Below are 17,287 nucleotides of genomic sequence, written 5' to 3' on the forward strand. Positions count from 1 at the left end.
CTTTGTAACGGACCTTAATCTGGAATGGCTGCAAGGACAGGTACCAGCGAGTTACCTGGGAGTTCTGGTCTTTCATGGTATGTATCCAGGTAAGTGCTCTGTGGTTGGTCTCAAGGTCAGATTCTCTACCCACAAGATAATACCGAAGGCTGTCTAGGGCCCACTTGATAGCTAAGCCCTCCTTTTCAATGGTTTCTCTGGGTAGGCGTTTTCGGCTGAGGTACAGAATGGTTGTCCTCGACCAACCTCTCCCTGAGCCAGCACTGCCCCAATCCCCTTTGCGGAGGCATCCACCTGAACTAAAAATCTTTTAGTGAAGTCAGGGCTTCTCAGGACTGGGGATGTACACAGATAGTGTTTTAACTGTGTGAAGGCATGCTCACAGTCCTCAGTCCATATCACCGGGTTTTTAACCGCCTTTGTGGTCAGGTTAGTCAGGGGTACAGCTAGGCTGGAGAACCGTGGTATGAAGCGCCGATATGAACCAACTAGTCCCAGAAAAGAAAGCACCTCCTGTATGGGGTCTGGGGCAGTTGGGTATGGCTTCAACTTTGTCCACCTGAGGTCTCACTTCACCATTTCCTAGCTGGAATCCCAGGTATTGGGTTTCTTGCCTTGCCAGCTCACACTTAGATACATTTAGTGTCAGACCTGCTGATCTTACTCAGGAAGCGGTGCAAATGTTGGAGGTGATCATCCCAGGTGTTACTATAGATGACCACATGATCCAAGTAAGCAGTCCTCACACTCTTGAAGAGTATGGTCCATAAGCCGTTGAAATGTCGCCGGAGCCCTGTGTAACCCAAACGGCAAACGTTGTAAACTGGAAGAGTCCTATAGGTGTCCTGAACGCAGTGTATTCCCTGGACTTCTCCAGCGGAACCTACCAATATCCCTTACAGCGATCTAAGGTGGTGATGTACCTGGCTCTTCCAATCCTCTCCACCAGCTCATCAATTCTGGGCATTGGATATGCATCAAACTTAGAAACAGAATTGAGTTTTCTGAATTCCAGGCACAGCCTTAGTGAACCATCTTTCTTAGGGACCAAGACAATCGGACTACTCCATGCACTGGCTGATGGTTCTATTACCCCAAGGTCTCTCATCAATTGAATCTCCTTTTTCAATGGGGTGACAAGGCTCTCGGGTACACGGTACGGCCTCTGCCGAATAGGAGTAGAGTCAGTTAGATAGATAGCACCAGCACCTTGGTTCTCCCAGGCTCAAGTCGGAAAAGTTCAGGGTAGTCAGCAAGAACCTCCTCAAGCTTCTCCCTTTGGTCACTCTCCAGATGGTCCATACTCACCACTGATGGAGGACGTTTCACAGCCTCGTCATCCACTTGGTCGTCATCTCCCTCATCTTCTGGGGTTACCTTACATGCTATCAAAGCCCTCTTCCCCTCAGGCACTTTCTCGTGCAATTCGTTGATGAGGTTGACATGGTAGCCCAACTTACCCATCCTTCAAACACATTCTTTGACATTACATTCACTTCATGTGCAAACTGTCAAAACCCCTAAATGGCACATTACTTAACAATTAGTTAATAGTCATGTGGCTCAACAAGTAGTCATAATGATACATTTGCAAATCATTAGTTAATGATTAATTAAAGCAGACAACTGGAAGTTGAAGTACATTGCTTTGACCAATTGTGGTAATTAACGCATTAATTTACACTTTTAGTTAATAAAATATGTTAAGAAATTAATACATTATGACACATTGAATTAATAACAATTCATATATTACTTAATATATTAACCATATAGAATCTTTATTAGTTGCTGATGCAGTAATCATTAATTAATGGTTTAGTTCTTCATGAGTCATACATTAACATGATTATCTGTGCATTAGTTAAGCATGAATTAATGCATTATTAGTGCACCCGTATTGTAAAGTGTTACCGCTAAACTTGAGTGGACTATCACCATTTTACCATGGTTTGTTCAAAGTTTGGGGATCTTTCATTATTAAAAGACCAGAAAATGTTAACTCTCTTTTCTGGTTGTTGGAGGAGCCTCTAGGCTCGTTTGGACATAACGGATAAAGTACCGAATCTGTCTCAGAGACTGTAACACCCAGACTTTAAAGCTGGGTCACATAATTAAAGTGGCTAGCTCTGAATTGAAAGACATTATGGCTGTGGCATCTTTATTAGGACAAAAATCTATGCGACAAACCTCAACTATCACTGAGTTATGGAGAAAGAAACTGGCAGCGAGGAGTTGTTACTTCTTCAAAGATATGAGGAAGGGAATTTGCTGAAGGGGGCTGTTGTTGTTAATGCTTTTGTGTAATTAATCCCAATGTCAATGAAGGTTGTGTTTTTTGTGGTTTCAGAGAAATGATTGTTCATTGTTTTCTGGAATGTTTCTGGCTAAAACCACTTTTTGTATTGTACAAAAATTGTTTGTAAGTTTTAAGGAAAGTTTCACATCTAAGGCTTTCATTTATGGGGCAGGATATAACCGCAATCAAAGATTTAAATGGCAGTTGATTCATTTTATGGTCTGCCAAGTAAACATGACCATATACAGTATATCTCAAGAAAAAAACAAGATTACAAATACACATGGCCAAGATAGTGTATTGTTGTTTAAGGCATTTATCAGGTCTAGGATCTCAGTTGAGTTTAAGTACTATAAAGAGATGCAGGATATGGAAACCTTTGTACTACAGTGGTGTTTTAATTTGTAGTTTTATTGTAGTTTAATTTGGAGTTTTTTTTGTACTGTGTTTGAGGTGGAATTAATGTAAAAAAAAATTGCTGTGGTGATTGGTTTTGTGAATGATTTGATGATGCATTTTTCTTACTGATTTAATAAAAGTAAAAATAAATAAATAAATATATATATATATATTATTTGGGGTGACCTTAGATGAATTAAGGCCTTTTTCATTGTTTTTAACCAAAAGTTCATCGATTTATGATACAGGAAATCTCTTATATGTCCCCTTAATAAAAAAGTAAATTTATTTCCCTGCTTTGATCTAACCACTACACAGAATTAACGCAGGTGGTTCACAGTAAATGTGTCTCCACACAAACTCAGTATCTGCAAGTGCTGTTTGTTTTGGTTTCCAATAATGTGCATTTGAGAAAGCATATAAAGTCTTTATGTGTTTTGTGTTTCATAGCAAAGTGTTACACTGTTATTATTTACATTTTTGGTCAATATTGAACAAGGATTTGATCTGCTGTAAAGTGTAACAACAACAATCGCCAGGCATTTGTTATAATACATAACGTTGTGCATAAATTGAATTATGTTTATGTTATGTATATTACATTATGTATTTTAACAGTGTTGTTCAATAAAACCAAAGGATTACATGCTTTTGATATTTTATTTGAACCAATTATTATTGCCTCACTATTATATATGTATTTTAAGAGATTTTAAAGGAAAGAAATAGATCATATTACTCGATTAATCGTCAGGTTAGGAAGTCTTGGTAGCTACTCACAACATTTCAGATCTGCTGTTGTGGAGCGAGCACCACTGACTGGGCTGATACTGGTCCCATATGAGCAGCTGGTGCACACTGCTTGCTGAACTTCCACCAGTAGCATCGCTGTCATAAGACTGTGCTTCATGTGATCCACTCTCTGGACCTGAAGACAACACATACATTAAGCAAAGAAATTCACAAAATGATATGTATAGGCTGGTATATACTACGTGACTTAATTGCAGTCTGAACAAGTCTATGCTAGCTGCCGAGAGTCAGAGACAATGTGCAAATTTTGCACAGTCTGAGTTGACAGATTTAACAGAAAATCTCATAGTGTATGATGGGCACAGACTCATATTTCATCCAGTCAAAGGATATAAAACATGTTTAATATTTTGACATATATCATTCTATGAATAATCTCTTTAAACTGAAACCAGTAGTTTTATTCTATAAATTACAGAATGACCCAATAACTTTGGAACACATAATTTGTCGTATGTCTCCGAGCAACGAGGTCATGTTTCTGTGTGAGACTGTTGTGTTTTGAACAACGAAGTCTGGTTTAGTGCATAATGCCCAGTTTTTAACTGTAACATTTACAAATTCTGCAAGTGTTAAAAATCTTAAAAATGGCTAGTGTACAAATCTGTTCTGGTTTTAAAAGTCGTGTAGTGTAGCCTTAACAGGAACGTTTTCATTGGAATGTCTTTACACTGTCACCACTGCAGAACGCTGTGATTGCCTCTTCACAATAAAGATACTGGTTTGACTTTTAATCTCTTTTTTTCTATCATTACAAACTATTTTACTGATTTATATAACACATAATTTTTAACAAGATCTGAAAATGGAATGTGTAGTAATGGAATTAATAACCTTGGTGTTGCTAGCGCTATGCTCTACTGTGTGAGCAGCAGGAATGCTACTGTATTGAATATTCTGAAGGCAAACAGGCATGAGTTAGGCCTACATTCTCTCTGCTTGCAGTATATCAGTACCAGTTGTCAGAAAAGTGAGTGACAACACAAATAAACACAGTTTTATCGAATCATATACGTCATCAATGGCGGTTCACTTCCGCAATTTAGTATGATCATGTTTATGTAAGCACCAAACTGCACTGTTCACATGAACCAGACCACCATTTTACAAGCAGACTTTGGGTGTGTACATCTTACTTCAGAAAATAGTATTCATATCATCCAAACAAACCGAAGTGTGATGTTAAATGAACCCAGGTGCACACCAAAAGTGCTAGTGTGAAAGCACCCTTATGTACACTTTATAGCATTTTACATTGGATCTGACCAATATATTGCAAGATGTAATGCCACAAAGTAACATGTATAGACTGGCAAATAGACCATGAACACATAAGATTGGACTCAAATATTCTGCATATGATGTAATACTTACAGAATGACGGTTTGGCCCAAACCGTGTCGGCGCCCTTGTGCTGCTCTGTGTGCTCCTCAAAAGAGTTTGACCGTCTTCTTTTCTTATTTTTTTGTAAGAAATTTCTGTTAAAGCAAGAACTGCAGACTGTGAATATATTGAATAAACTGCATATCAAAGCAGAACAGCACATGCAGCAGGCGTGTCTTACCCTACATGTTGGTCGTGTTTTGGGGGAATATAAGGGTACACAGTCTCTGGTTGCATAGCATGGGGCACACAGGAAGAATCCGCAGCAGCATTAGCTGGCATATGTCCCGCTGAAAGACCCATCGGTGAGCCCTGAGTATACTGCAGGATACCATGGATGGGTGCATTATGGGATGTGGTTGCCTGTATGTAACTATCAGCTGTGTTGAGACTGTACTGAGGTACCGAAGCAGGTGAATTAGCTTTGATGTGGTTACCATGGGTTCTGCCAACATCATACATGAGTCCTGCACCACCACAGCGCTCTGGTTTTATGTCTTTAAAAGGACAAGATGGAGGAAAGGAGTCTTCTGATTGGCTATATGTGTCCCGGCTGCTTTGTTCAGTAGACCATCTGGAATCTGGTGAAAAGACAGAGAGTTTAATGACTATCCACCTTATTCGTACACCCCATTACGCCCCATCCACCTCCACTAAGCTGTGAACAATCAGTGAAAGGCTCGCTCTATAAACGCAATAAAACGTTTTTCTTTTTTCTTTTTTTACGAAAACAGGGTACAATGAGATGACATTATTCTACTCACCCTTCAACCATCGAACATTAACAATTTAAAAGTGTAAAAGCATCAAAAAGGTACTTTTAACAGACCATGAATAACCCCAAAAGTGCTATTCTTTCCACAGCAATAATGGATGGGTTAAATATCACTGTAGTAATATATATCTGTGTTATTGCCTTAATCAAAAATGTTTATTAACTTCAGCATTGCGTGAACTTCAAAGTGATTTCCATCATTTTGACAGATAATAAATTGTACTATGAACTATGAATACAAACTTGGAAAGACATGTTAGGATTTGAGGAGAAAACGAGAAAGTCTTTGTGCATTCAAGTGAATTATTAATGTAACCACAAATGTGCAGTATATGTGGTCCTTTTTCGTACTTTTACAGAATGCAGCGACTGAAAATAGCTCTTGCCATAGATATTCTTGTTATATCATGTCACGTTAAAATACCAAGTGTGACGTTATTCTCATGAAGTCGAAAAATAAAACATGAAGGAAAACTGATGGATAAGCTTTATTTGTAGGGCAACCTTATGATTTGAAATGATTCGTTTCGGTCTTTTTTGAATGGAAGTTCCCCAAACCGGAAGTGCCACCCATAATTCAAAATGCAGTAAGCTCGTCAGAAATAAGGGGGATACAAAATGTGTTTTAACTCTTTCCCCGCCATCGACAAAAATTAAACAGTGCTTCCCCAGAATTTTGACAGATTTTTTCCGGCTTACCATGTTTTGATGGTAGGGGACACTATTACACATCTTCTGAAAGAGTACAGAATCTCCCGATCAAAACACAGGTCGAAGAAGAATCAGAAACAAGCGATAGAATATGTTAGCAGAAGCATATTATGTAAAAAAAGAAAAAAAAGAAATGCGATCATCAAGGTTAACAGCAAATAAATCAAAACTGCCCAACTTTACTGATGAAATGTTGAACCAGGACGAAGTATAGGACTGTGCTAGCTTTGGGGGTGTTGATGAACTCGATCTACTCCATCTACATTTTGATCATCCTTCTGAATCCGATCCAGACTTAGTCTTTGACAAAAATGCGATTTTCTTAGCTTTTTGTTCAAAATGTTGCTTTTTTTAATAAACCTACACATATTCAAGTGTGATTTAAAAAAGAGAATGCATGAAGCAGTTAAAAACAGTTTGTTTGTTTTTAAAGAAGAAAAAAGAGAAAGCAGCAAAGGGTCTGTTTTGGATAAATTGCATGTTCAGATATTCATACAACTAAATATTCTGGGGGCCATGAAACTTTTGTGAAAATGGCTGGCAACTTTTTCAAAAACACGGGCGGGGAAAGAGTTAATCACTTTGAGGTTGGGATTGAGGTTTTAGATAGGAGAAGAGTCACCTTGTATTTGTGGTGGAGAACTACGTTCTGATCCTGAATCTGGTGGTGACTCGGGTAACATGCTAAGAAATAAAGAAAAATGTGTACTTGTGTATTTAGAGGAGGTTAAGTGGACTTTATTTGAAAATATTTTAATTAGAATATCTGAAAGAACTCACAAAGTGGGATCTGTCTCATTGCTCAAATACTGCTCCAGAATACTGGTGTCTACCACGGCACTCTCCAACACCCCACTCACATCTTGTCCTGATGAAAAAAGAAGATGTAAAAAATACCTTTTCCCCCCTGTTGAATGTGATAAATTTGATGAATGAGGGGCTATAGCAGCTCAGGACTGGATTTCATGCTGCAGTGAGCTCTGGGGTTATGCTACCATTCTGCTGTTAGATTTATATTCTTTCACAATACTGATGCACTTTTGTTCATCATCAAAATATAAAGAGATAGCAAACATAATTCATATTAATCCAGTGGTTTAATACAAGTCTTCTGAAGAGACAGGATTGCCGATGAACAGAATTAATTTTATTCATTGGTTCTCTCGAGTCAAGTAAGCAGGTAAGCAAGTAAGCAAGTAATGAATATTTTCAACATCAAGCAACCTTACAGACTGTTGTAACTTGTATATCTTGTATATCTTGGCCGGTTACACCATAAAATGCACCTTAAGTCCTGTGTACCTGTTGCACCATATAGGCAGTTCTACGTCTGAGACTAGGGGCCCTATCATACGCCCAGCGCAATGCGGCATCAGGCACGATACAAGTGCTTTTTGCTAGTTTCAGCCTGATGCAGTTATCATTTTCATGTCCTGCGCCACGTTGTTTAAATAGTAAATGCACTCGCCCCCATCTGTTCACCCATGGTCATGCTGGTCTGAAAACGAGGTGTGTTCAGGTGCATTGTTGGCGCGTTGCTATTCTGAGGCAACTGAAATGGACTGCGTCATTGACCAACAAAAACCTGGTCTAAAGTCAATGTAATATTTTTTTTTGTTATTTAAAGTGCACGTTAGTTATTTCCGCATATAGGCCAGTCCACAACGCATGCACACTTTGCTTATTACACACACAGGGATGAGCAGCTGCACACAAACATTTTTAAATATGAAAAATTAAAGGATTAAAATGTAAAAGATTATTATTCTGTACATTAATATAAAAATGCCTACATGTCATAATGGATAGTCATTGCATGTATCAGAATTAGCCTACCTATTTGCAGTAATGATGAATGAAATTGGCTAATTATTTGACCAATTGTGCCAATACACACATGTATTTAAACTGACTCGTCAGGTTGAGGGTGTTGTAACGGTCACCAGCTGGAGTGCCCATGAGAGCCACCAGAGGGCACTCCACACCAGACTTTCATGTTCACTCACAGACTACATCTCCCATCATTCTCTGCCTGGACTCATCAGCACTCATTATCACATTCACATGTATCTCATCTTCTTGTTTAGTTCACCCCATATAAGCCTGGTTTACCCCATCACTAACTGCGAAGTTTTGTATGTTGTTGCACTGCATTTCCGAGCGTTTTCCCTGGTTTCGTGTCTCTTGGTTTTTGGATGTCTTGCCTTTTTTGCCTGGATTACTCTTCTGCCTCTGACCGCTGCCTGTTTTGATTGTTTGTTTATTTGTTTGTTTGGACTGCCTTCCTGTGTTTGACCCCTACTTGTGCTGATTACGATTCTACGATTACGAGCCTTTGTGTCTCGGAGCAGTTCGTGACAGAAAACTTCGCCTCACCAAGATCCAGCAGCCAAGAACTCGCCATCATGAATCCAGCAGTCGAGATTATGCATCTCCGTCAGGAAAACCGTCCCATTGAGGAATACTCCATGACCTTTATTGAGCTGGCACATTAAACATTTTTTGATGATCTATGCCTAATGATATTTTTTCGTGGAGGACTATCTGAACCGCTCAGTTCATTCATGCCCTTCAGCTACTTCACGTCAGTCCTGCCGAGCCAGAGCTTCATGTCAGTCCTGCCGAGCCAGAGCTTCACGTCAGTCCTGCCAAGCCAGAGCTTCACGTCAGTCCTGCCGATCCAGAGGCTGTTCACGTCAGTCCTGCCGATCCAGAGACTGTTCACGTCATGCCCGCTGAGCCAGTGTCTCCGGACAAGATGGCCGCAGCCAAACCAGTGTCTCAGGACAAGATGGTCTCAACCGAGCCAGTGTCTCCGGACAAGATGGCTGCCGGCGAGCCAGTGTCTCAGGACAAGATGGTCTCCACCAAGCCAGTGTCTCCGGACAAGATGGCCGCCGCCGCCGCCGAACCAGTGTCTCCGGACAAGATGGCCGCCGCCGAACCAGTGTCTCAGGACAAGATGGTCTCCGCCGAGCCAGTGTCTCCGGACAAGATGGCTGCCGCCGAGCCAGTGTCTCAGGACAAGATGGTCTCCACCGAGCCAGTGTCTCCGGACAAGATGGCCGCCGCCGACGAACCAGTGTCTCCGGACAAGATGGTCTCTGCCAAGCGAGTGTCTCAGGACAAGATGGTTGCCGCCGAGCCAGTGTCTCAGGACAAGATGGTCTCCGCCGAGCCAGTGTCTCCGGGAAGAGATGGTCGCCGCCGAGCCAGTGTCTCCGGACGAGATGGCCGCCGCCACGTCGCCTAAGCCCTCAGCAGAGATAACCGCTGCCACAGTGTCTGTTCCTGGGCTGGAGTCTTTTCCTGTCCCTGAGCCGGTGTCTGTCCCTGAGCCGGTGTCTGTTCCTGTTCCTGAGCCGGTGTCTGTTCCTGTGTCATGGCCACCTGCAGGGTCGTCTCCGCCCTGGCCGCCTGCAGGGTCGTCTCCGCCCTGGCCGCCTGCAGGGTCGTCTCCGCCCTGGCCGCCTGAAGGGTCGTCTCCGCCCTGGCCGCCTGAAGGGTCGTCTCCGCCCTGGCCGCCTGAAGGGTCGTCTCCGCCCTGGCCTCCTGAAGGGTCGTCTCCTCCCTGGCCGCCTGAAGGGTTGTCTCCTTCCTGGCCTCCTGAACCGTCTGCTCCACCCTGGCCGCCTGAAGGTTTGTCTCCTTCCTGGCCACCTAAAGGTTTGTGTCCTCCCTGGCCGCCTGAAGGGTCGTCTCCTCCCTGGCCTCCTGAACCGTCTGCTCCACCCTGGCTGCCTGAAAGTTCGTCTCCTCCCTGGCCGCCTGAAGGTTTGTCTCCTCCCTGGCCGCCTGAAGGTTCGTGTCCTCCCTGGCCGCCTGAAGGGTCGTCTCCTCCCTGGCCACCTGAAGGTTCGTGTCCTCCCTGGCCGCCTGAAGGGTCGTCTCCTCCTTGGTCGCCTGCACAGCCTGCTCCTCCCTGGTCGCCTGCACTGCCTGCTCCGCCCTGGCCTCCTGTCTTGCCGCAGTCTCCAGGTCCTCATCCACTCCACAGGCCTGGCCATCCATCCCGCCCCCAGGTCCGCCTCCGCTCCACCTCCTGGACTATTTTAGAGCGTCAAGAAGCCGCTCCTTTGAGGGGGGGCTATGTAACGGTCACCAGCTGGAGTGCCCATGAGAGCCACCAGAGGGCACTCCACACCAGACTTTCATGTTCACTTACAGACCACATCTCCCATCATTCTCTGCCTGGACTCATCAGCACTCATTATCACATTCACATGTATCTCATCTTCTTGTTTAGTTCACCCCATATAAGCCTGGTTTACCCCATCACTCACTGCGAAGTTTTGTATGTTGTTGCACTGCATTTCCGAGCATTTTCCCTGGTTTCGTGTCTCTTGGTTTTTGGATTTCTTGCCTTTTCCCTGGATTACTCTTCTGCCTCTGACCGCTGCCTGTTTTGATTGTTTGTTTATTTGTTTGTTTGGACTGCCTTCCTGTGTTTGACCCCTGCTTGTGCTGATTACGATTCTGGATTACGCTTCAAATAAAGCTGCAATTGGATCTCAACCTTTGTGTCTCGGAGCAGTTCGTGACAGGTGTCTATCAACAACCAGTAAGCCAAATCAAAGCCTGGATCCAACGCGGACGACTGACTGACTGTAATTTGAGCAAAACATCACTTGTTAAACTCCTCAGTCTAATGTCAGTGTATTTGAGCAGTAATGTATTTTCGAATTGTTCAGCCAAATGGAGTACCTGATGGACCAAAGAATTGGGAGACGGAGGAGGCATAGGGTCTACCGGCCAAGGTACACATATCTGTCTCTGTCTGAGTTGGAGTGTCACCAGAGGCTACGCCTATTCCGCAAGTCAGTAACAGACCTCTATCATCTCCTGGCAGATGACCCAGAGACAAATGCATACTAACCATATGCACTCCCTGTTGCAGTTAAAGTAACTGCTGCACTACATTTTTTTGTATGTTGTAAGTTCGGCCATACATGCGGTAGCCAAAATCGGGTTAAATAGGAGTTTTGGGCTAACTTTGGGTTCCCTGGGGTTGTGGGTGCGATAGATTGCATGCACGTGCAACTACGTGCCCCTTCAGAGAACACTTTGATACGTTAAATGTAAGGGAACCCATTCCATCAATATCCAGATGATTTGCGATGCAACGTGTAAGCTTACACACAATTTTTTCTGGATCAAGCCGTAACTACTTTATTCTGGCCAACTCTGTCATTCCTGCAGTCTTCCAGGGTGACTCACCCCTGGACGGGTGGGTGTGTGAGTGGGATCCATTTCCTCGCTAGAGAAGCGTTCAGTTTTTCTGCTTGCAAATTCTGCCATGTAAATAGCGAATCCACCATGGTGCGAGCGCAACTGGCTTTTGAAGGGAATGGGAGATGAGAGTCAAATAAACTGGGTACTGACCCATCTTTCAATAGCAAGTGTTTTGTGAATCCCGCGTTGAACACCGAGATTTGAGAAGTAATTGTCAGTAAAATTACGTTTGAGAGCTGGTCAATTTGTTGGCGGGCGGACAACGTACAATATAGGCGGGCATTATGGAAATGTATCTTCTAGGGACGTAGAACCGTAAAGCAGTAGGATTCGAACGAAAAACGACTTGTAAAGGCGGTTCAGAGTCGATTCTTTCTTTTGGGAGACAATAACTTTATTTATCGTGCACTTTCGATTTTACAACTTTGCAGAACGTTTACATTCACAAACAGCTATATTACACACTGCATGAAAGGGAATATTCGAAAAACCATAATAGGGGCACTTTAAGTATGGGAGTAATAATAGCAGTTTTAAGAGAGGAGGGTACAGAACCAGAAACAAGTTGTAACGGCCCTTAGAGCAGTTACTATGGTTTCAAGCTGTAGTACCACTACCATGCTCCAGGGGGCTCTCCAGAGTACTCCTCCTCTGGATAAAAGGCAGGGAGAAGTAGAGTTGGAGCATGTTTGGTTGGAGAGAAGCATGGCCTCCTCTGGTGCTAACCTTATGTGTAGAGTCCGGGTTGAAAAACTGTTGTTTTAAGCTCATCCAAGTAAGTGTTTTGTTCGTTTTGTGTTGTTAACATTGTATTTGGTGGGTTACGTCTTATTTGGGTCATTTCATGTGATTATGTTTAATGCTAATGTTAGCCTGTATGTTTCTATTTAGAAGGACTTCTCGTACATCCCTCATCCACAATGTTTATCTTTCTTATCCTACTGGGTTGAGACATCTTCCATCCTATGATGTACTGTTTCTTGTGGGGATTTTACTGAGTTATGCCAATATCATCATTGGATAAAATGTTGTCAACTGATAACAGGGATGTTTGAGTGCTGCAAGGACACCGTTATTGTAACGTATCCTAAACTGAAGCCTGAATTGATTGAAGCTAGAATATCTACTGGACTGTTTGCTCCTTTCTTCTTTAACAAACCCCTATCTTCACCTGCACCATTCTCAAAGACCTCTAAAGGAAAGCCATTTCTTGGACAATGACCAGATACGTTAACTAAGCGAGTTGGTAAAGGGTCAAACCAACAGGTAGTAGATTTAGATTTCCGGATCAGACACGGTGTCCCCACAGCAGTTGGTAAAGAAAAAGTAGAGAAAGCAGAGTGTGGGGGCACATGGAAGACTGGATAATGGAAGTCATAACCGGAGTTAATTGCAAGTAATTGTTGGTGAATATTTTTAACCTTAGACTCAAAAAAAAAAAAAAAAAAATTCATAAAACTGTCACGTAGTGGAGTAGAATACATACCTAATGGCAAAGAGTCAGGTGGTCGTAAAATATTTTAAAAGTAGACACATCAAGGTCCTAAATGTTCTGAAATGTGAGGGAGCAACACAGGTTTATCTGGAAGACTGTAAGTTGGGCACAAAAAGACACCAGCAGATGATCTGACATGGCCAAATCAGAAAGGGTAACATAATAAGGATTTATGCCAGAACAACAAATGAGATTGAGGACGTGCCCGTTTGAATGAGTGGGCAAGCTAGTAAATTTCTGCATACCAAAACTCTCCAGACAAGATAAAAATTCCCTTGTACTTGCATTACTGACATTATCTACAGTATATGTATGTTAAAATCACCCAGCATGATTACATTTGAAGACATGGAACATGGATAAGTCAGAAACTCCGAAAGTTCAGTTAAGAAGATAGTATTGTACTTTGGGGGGCGGTAAATAGTCATGAGAATAGTAGGAATAGCCCCATTGATTTTTAGGGAAATGGATTCAAATGAAGAGTATGTAGGCACAGTTAGCTGAGATACTTTACATTTTTCTTTATGAAGTATTGCTAAACCCCCTCCCTGTCCCTGTGGGATTTACAAACAAAAACATACCTCGGCGGAACAGACTGGTTAAGATGAAGGAAATCGTCACGTTTCTGCCAAGTCTCAGTTAAACAGAGGAAATCAAACTTAGAGTCAGACAGCAAATCTTGCACCAGAGGTCCTTTATTGGAGAGTGATCATACATTGAGTAATCCAAAGGAGAGATTGTTTTTACCAGTATCGTTGCTAACCATTCTGGCCAGGTTGGTTAGTACACCATGATTGACAGTTTGAGTGACCATATTGAGCATGAGTAGATATTAGGTCTGGGCGATATATCGCATGACATTGTTATGCGCATCTCGTCAGTAAAGCCGGTTCCTTGATTAGTTGTAAATCGCCATCACCTGCTTTCAAATGGAGCGGCATTTACTACACAGAGCCGTAGTTCACTGACAAGCTGAGCCATATCGCATTAATTATCGCAGGCGATACGTCCGCGCCAATTTTAAAGGCGATTTTCTCAATGTTTCGATTTAAAAAAAAAAATTTGCACCCTCAGATTCCAGATTTTCATAGTTGTATCTCAGCCAAATATTGTCCTATCCTAACAGACCATACACCAATGGAAAGCTTATTTATTCAGCTTTCATGTTATGTATAAATCTCAATGTCAAAAAATTTACCCATGTGACTGGTTTTATGGTCCAGGGTCACAAATTTCACAAATCACAAAAGATCCACAAACATGTCTCACAAATCATCAAATACCTGGACATCACAATAATGTCAAAAAAGGAAAGAGACATGAAGAACCTCTCACAATACACATACGATCTGATCCAGAGACCGCTTCCAAAGGCCACCATTCCAGATAACTAAAGTATCGACTGACACTTCAGACAAATGTCCCCGATTATGGACTGAGTAACAAATTTTAGACAAATACCACTCTAAAGGATGACGAGAATAGCAAAACAGGCTGAACACACAATCATCATAGATTGGCTTAAACTGACTGAAGGAAAGCACTGATGATGATGGTACAGACACAAACACAAACAGTCAGTACCAGATTGAGAGAGCTTCACAGCAGGCGGAAACTGAGCAGCCACAACATTAAAACCACCTGCCAAATAACTCAAGAATTCAAGAACTGACTGTTGCTGCCTAATATCCCACCCCTTTATAGGTGCCACTGTAATGATATAAACAATGTTATTCATTTCACCTGTACAATGATAAAATGCATTTAAATTCTAAAATTCTAGATATAATATACTGTATAGAAACAGCAAGGAGACAGTAAACGTGTGTATTCACATAATGGGCCTTGATCTGTTTGCTCTTCTGACTTGTTTTATAGATCCGTGACCTTGAATTATATAGTAAACTGTACCTTTATACTGTATAGATTACAGCCACCTACATTATATGATTGTTATGCTTATAAATGCCATGAAGACCATGTAAAACACAACCTCCATGAAATACTAACATATATAGTTCTTAATCTACAGTAGGTTGTTTGCAGATATATATAAATAAATAAATACATAACAAATTCCTGGTTTGTAACCAGATTTCAGAGATAACGGCTGATATACCCTTTTATACAGTACACTGACATACATTTAAAGAAGCAAACAGTTACAGTTTCCAAATTATTCAATTACATAGCACAGTAATATTTAATTTACTGACCTCATAGATGGATTGTTTTCTTATATTTTTGCAAACCCAAAAGATTATTTCAAAAGAATATTTTTACATTGAAGAAATTTAGGAACATGTACTGTATTACTGTATTTGTATTATTTACACTATGTAAGAATAAGAATTATGCATTAATATATATCATTATTATTATGTTCATTTATTTATGGTTTAACTAAAAGATAAAGAAAACATGAAAATATGGTCTGAGGTAAAACAGGTGAATGTTGTTTAGGTGTCTTACCATTAAAAAATTGCTGCAGTGCCTCATTTTCCCCAAGAACATCCATTGGATCAGCTCCGGGTCTACTGAATTTCTTTTCGTGCTGCTTATTTTAAACCAACTGCTGTAAATTCCCTATGTGAAAGACACAGGACAGGTTGTATCTTAGACATGGAGAGATTGCATGAACTTACTCAAATACTTATCGCTTTACCTTTCCCCAATTCAGAGAAACTGAGAAAGATCGACAGCTTGTTCGTGTCAAGCACATGACAGCATTAATTTCCTTTTCGTTGTGCCTCTTATGTAATGTGACAAACACAACTGTATGATCTCACACAAAGTACGTTCAGTTTAGACTGATCCACTTCAATAATATTGTTGTAATCATTGATAGCGTCAACTAATGTTGACCATTTTAAAGTCAAAATAGAACAAAACTGAAAATATATGCCCTGTTAACACAGGCTCACAGTGATAATGGCCTGGAATGGCGGCAGCCAGTTTTGGTGATCTGACTGTGCGCAAACTACACATACACATCTGATCAACAGAAATGGCCACTTAAGAGAATCCTGTACTTATACTAGCTTCTTAATGTAATGTAGGTGTAAATCAAAAACCATAAATCTAAAGTCATCACTACTAGCTGCTAATATAATATATATGACAACAACAAAAATTACATTTCAATTTTTTTCGGTTTATACAAAAATAGATTCTACCTTTTCCTCCAGAATTTAGATGTCGGTTCTTTTGGTTTCGACCCATTTAAGTGAGTAGCTCAAGTGTAATCCATCAGTAACTCCAGATACACCACAGATAGATGGTCTCTAGTGAAGGCCCCTACATATTCCTACATTAAAATAAATAATAATGTATATAGAAAGAGAAAAAGAAGTTCTTATTGATTGAAAATGGCAGCTGTTGCGCAGTCTCGCATGTACTTTGTTCACTGACCCTAGAGACAAAATCCACCCACATTCGAGCAAACACCTGTAGGAGGCCATAAAGGAAGCTTTGCTTTATGAGGTAATCGCACACAGACATGCTGCGAGAGCTGAAGGGATTGATGGGTGTGTTTCTGTGCAAATAGATCAATGATATCCTGGACACTGTGGATTTGACAGAAGCAAATAATGAACAAATGCATTAATATTATGATGAGAGAAACAAATATACTTAGTTATTGTATATGGACCATATTCAAGACAGAATCCTCATAGTTATATAGTTTATTATATCGTTTGAGCAGTTCTGGCTTATTTGGTGCCCTATGCGAAATCAGACATGCCAATCATGGAAGTCTATTCTGATTAATTTGTAATGCAGAAGTAAGCTATTTTCTTTGAATGTTCCAGACTTCTGATTCATTAGCCACTATAGGTAAATAACTGGAAGAATAACAAAGGGCAGTGTGTTTATAATTCTGATAATAATAACATAATATGATAACAAATACATTTGGATTATCAAGCACCATAACAGACTTACAAAATTTCTTATGTTAAAAATAAAGCTAGATAGAGATTCACGAGTGCACAGGAAAGTTTGAGTATGCACACACAAATATCTGGGGGAGAGCAGAGCCAATTTATAACACTGTATATTTGAGAGAGATCATCCAGTTTTGAGCAAGAGCAAACTCCAAGCAAATTGGCCTGCGAGTGGAGAGATTCACACTTGTGCACTACATAGATGCATTCTCGACATTTGTCATTAAAATAAC

The 17,287-nt window shown here is 41.1% G+C and overlaps 1 protein-coding gene across 1 annotated transcript in view; it reads right to left on the reverse strand.

The window, feature by feature from the left end:
• myrfl (myelin regulatory factor like) overlaps positions 1–16,515 on the reverse strand; it is a 60,161-nt gene extending 43,646 nt beyond the window's left edge. The window contains exons 1-7 of the mRNA XM_081363033.1: positions 16,284–16,515; positions 15,580–15,693; positions 7,161–7,248; positions 7,003–7,064; positions 5,076–5,475; positions 4,886–4,989; positions 3,479–3,626 (exon numbers count right to left, since the gene is read on the reverse strand). Of these exons, the coding sequence (XP_081219159.1) occupies positions 3,479–3,626; positions 4,886–4,989; positions 5,076–5,475; positions 7,003–7,064; positions 7,161–7,248; positions 15,580–15,625 (848 nt within the window). The 5' untranslated portion in view covers positions 15,626–15,693; positions 16,284–16,515. The remainder of the gene's footprint in view (positions 1–3,478; positions 3,627–4,885; positions 4,990–5,075; positions 5,476–7,002; positions 7,065–7,160; positions 7,249–15,579; positions 15,694–16,283) is intronic.
• Positions 16,516–17,287: the final 772 nt, after the last annotated feature.

Source organism: Scardinius erythrophthalmus, assembly GCF_964197995.2.
Source record: "Scardinius erythrophthalmus genome assembly, chromosome: 4".
Classification (NCBI taxonomy): Eukaryota; Metazoa; Chordata; class Actinopteri; order Cypriniformes; family Leuciscidae; genus Scardinius; species Scardinius erythrophthalmus.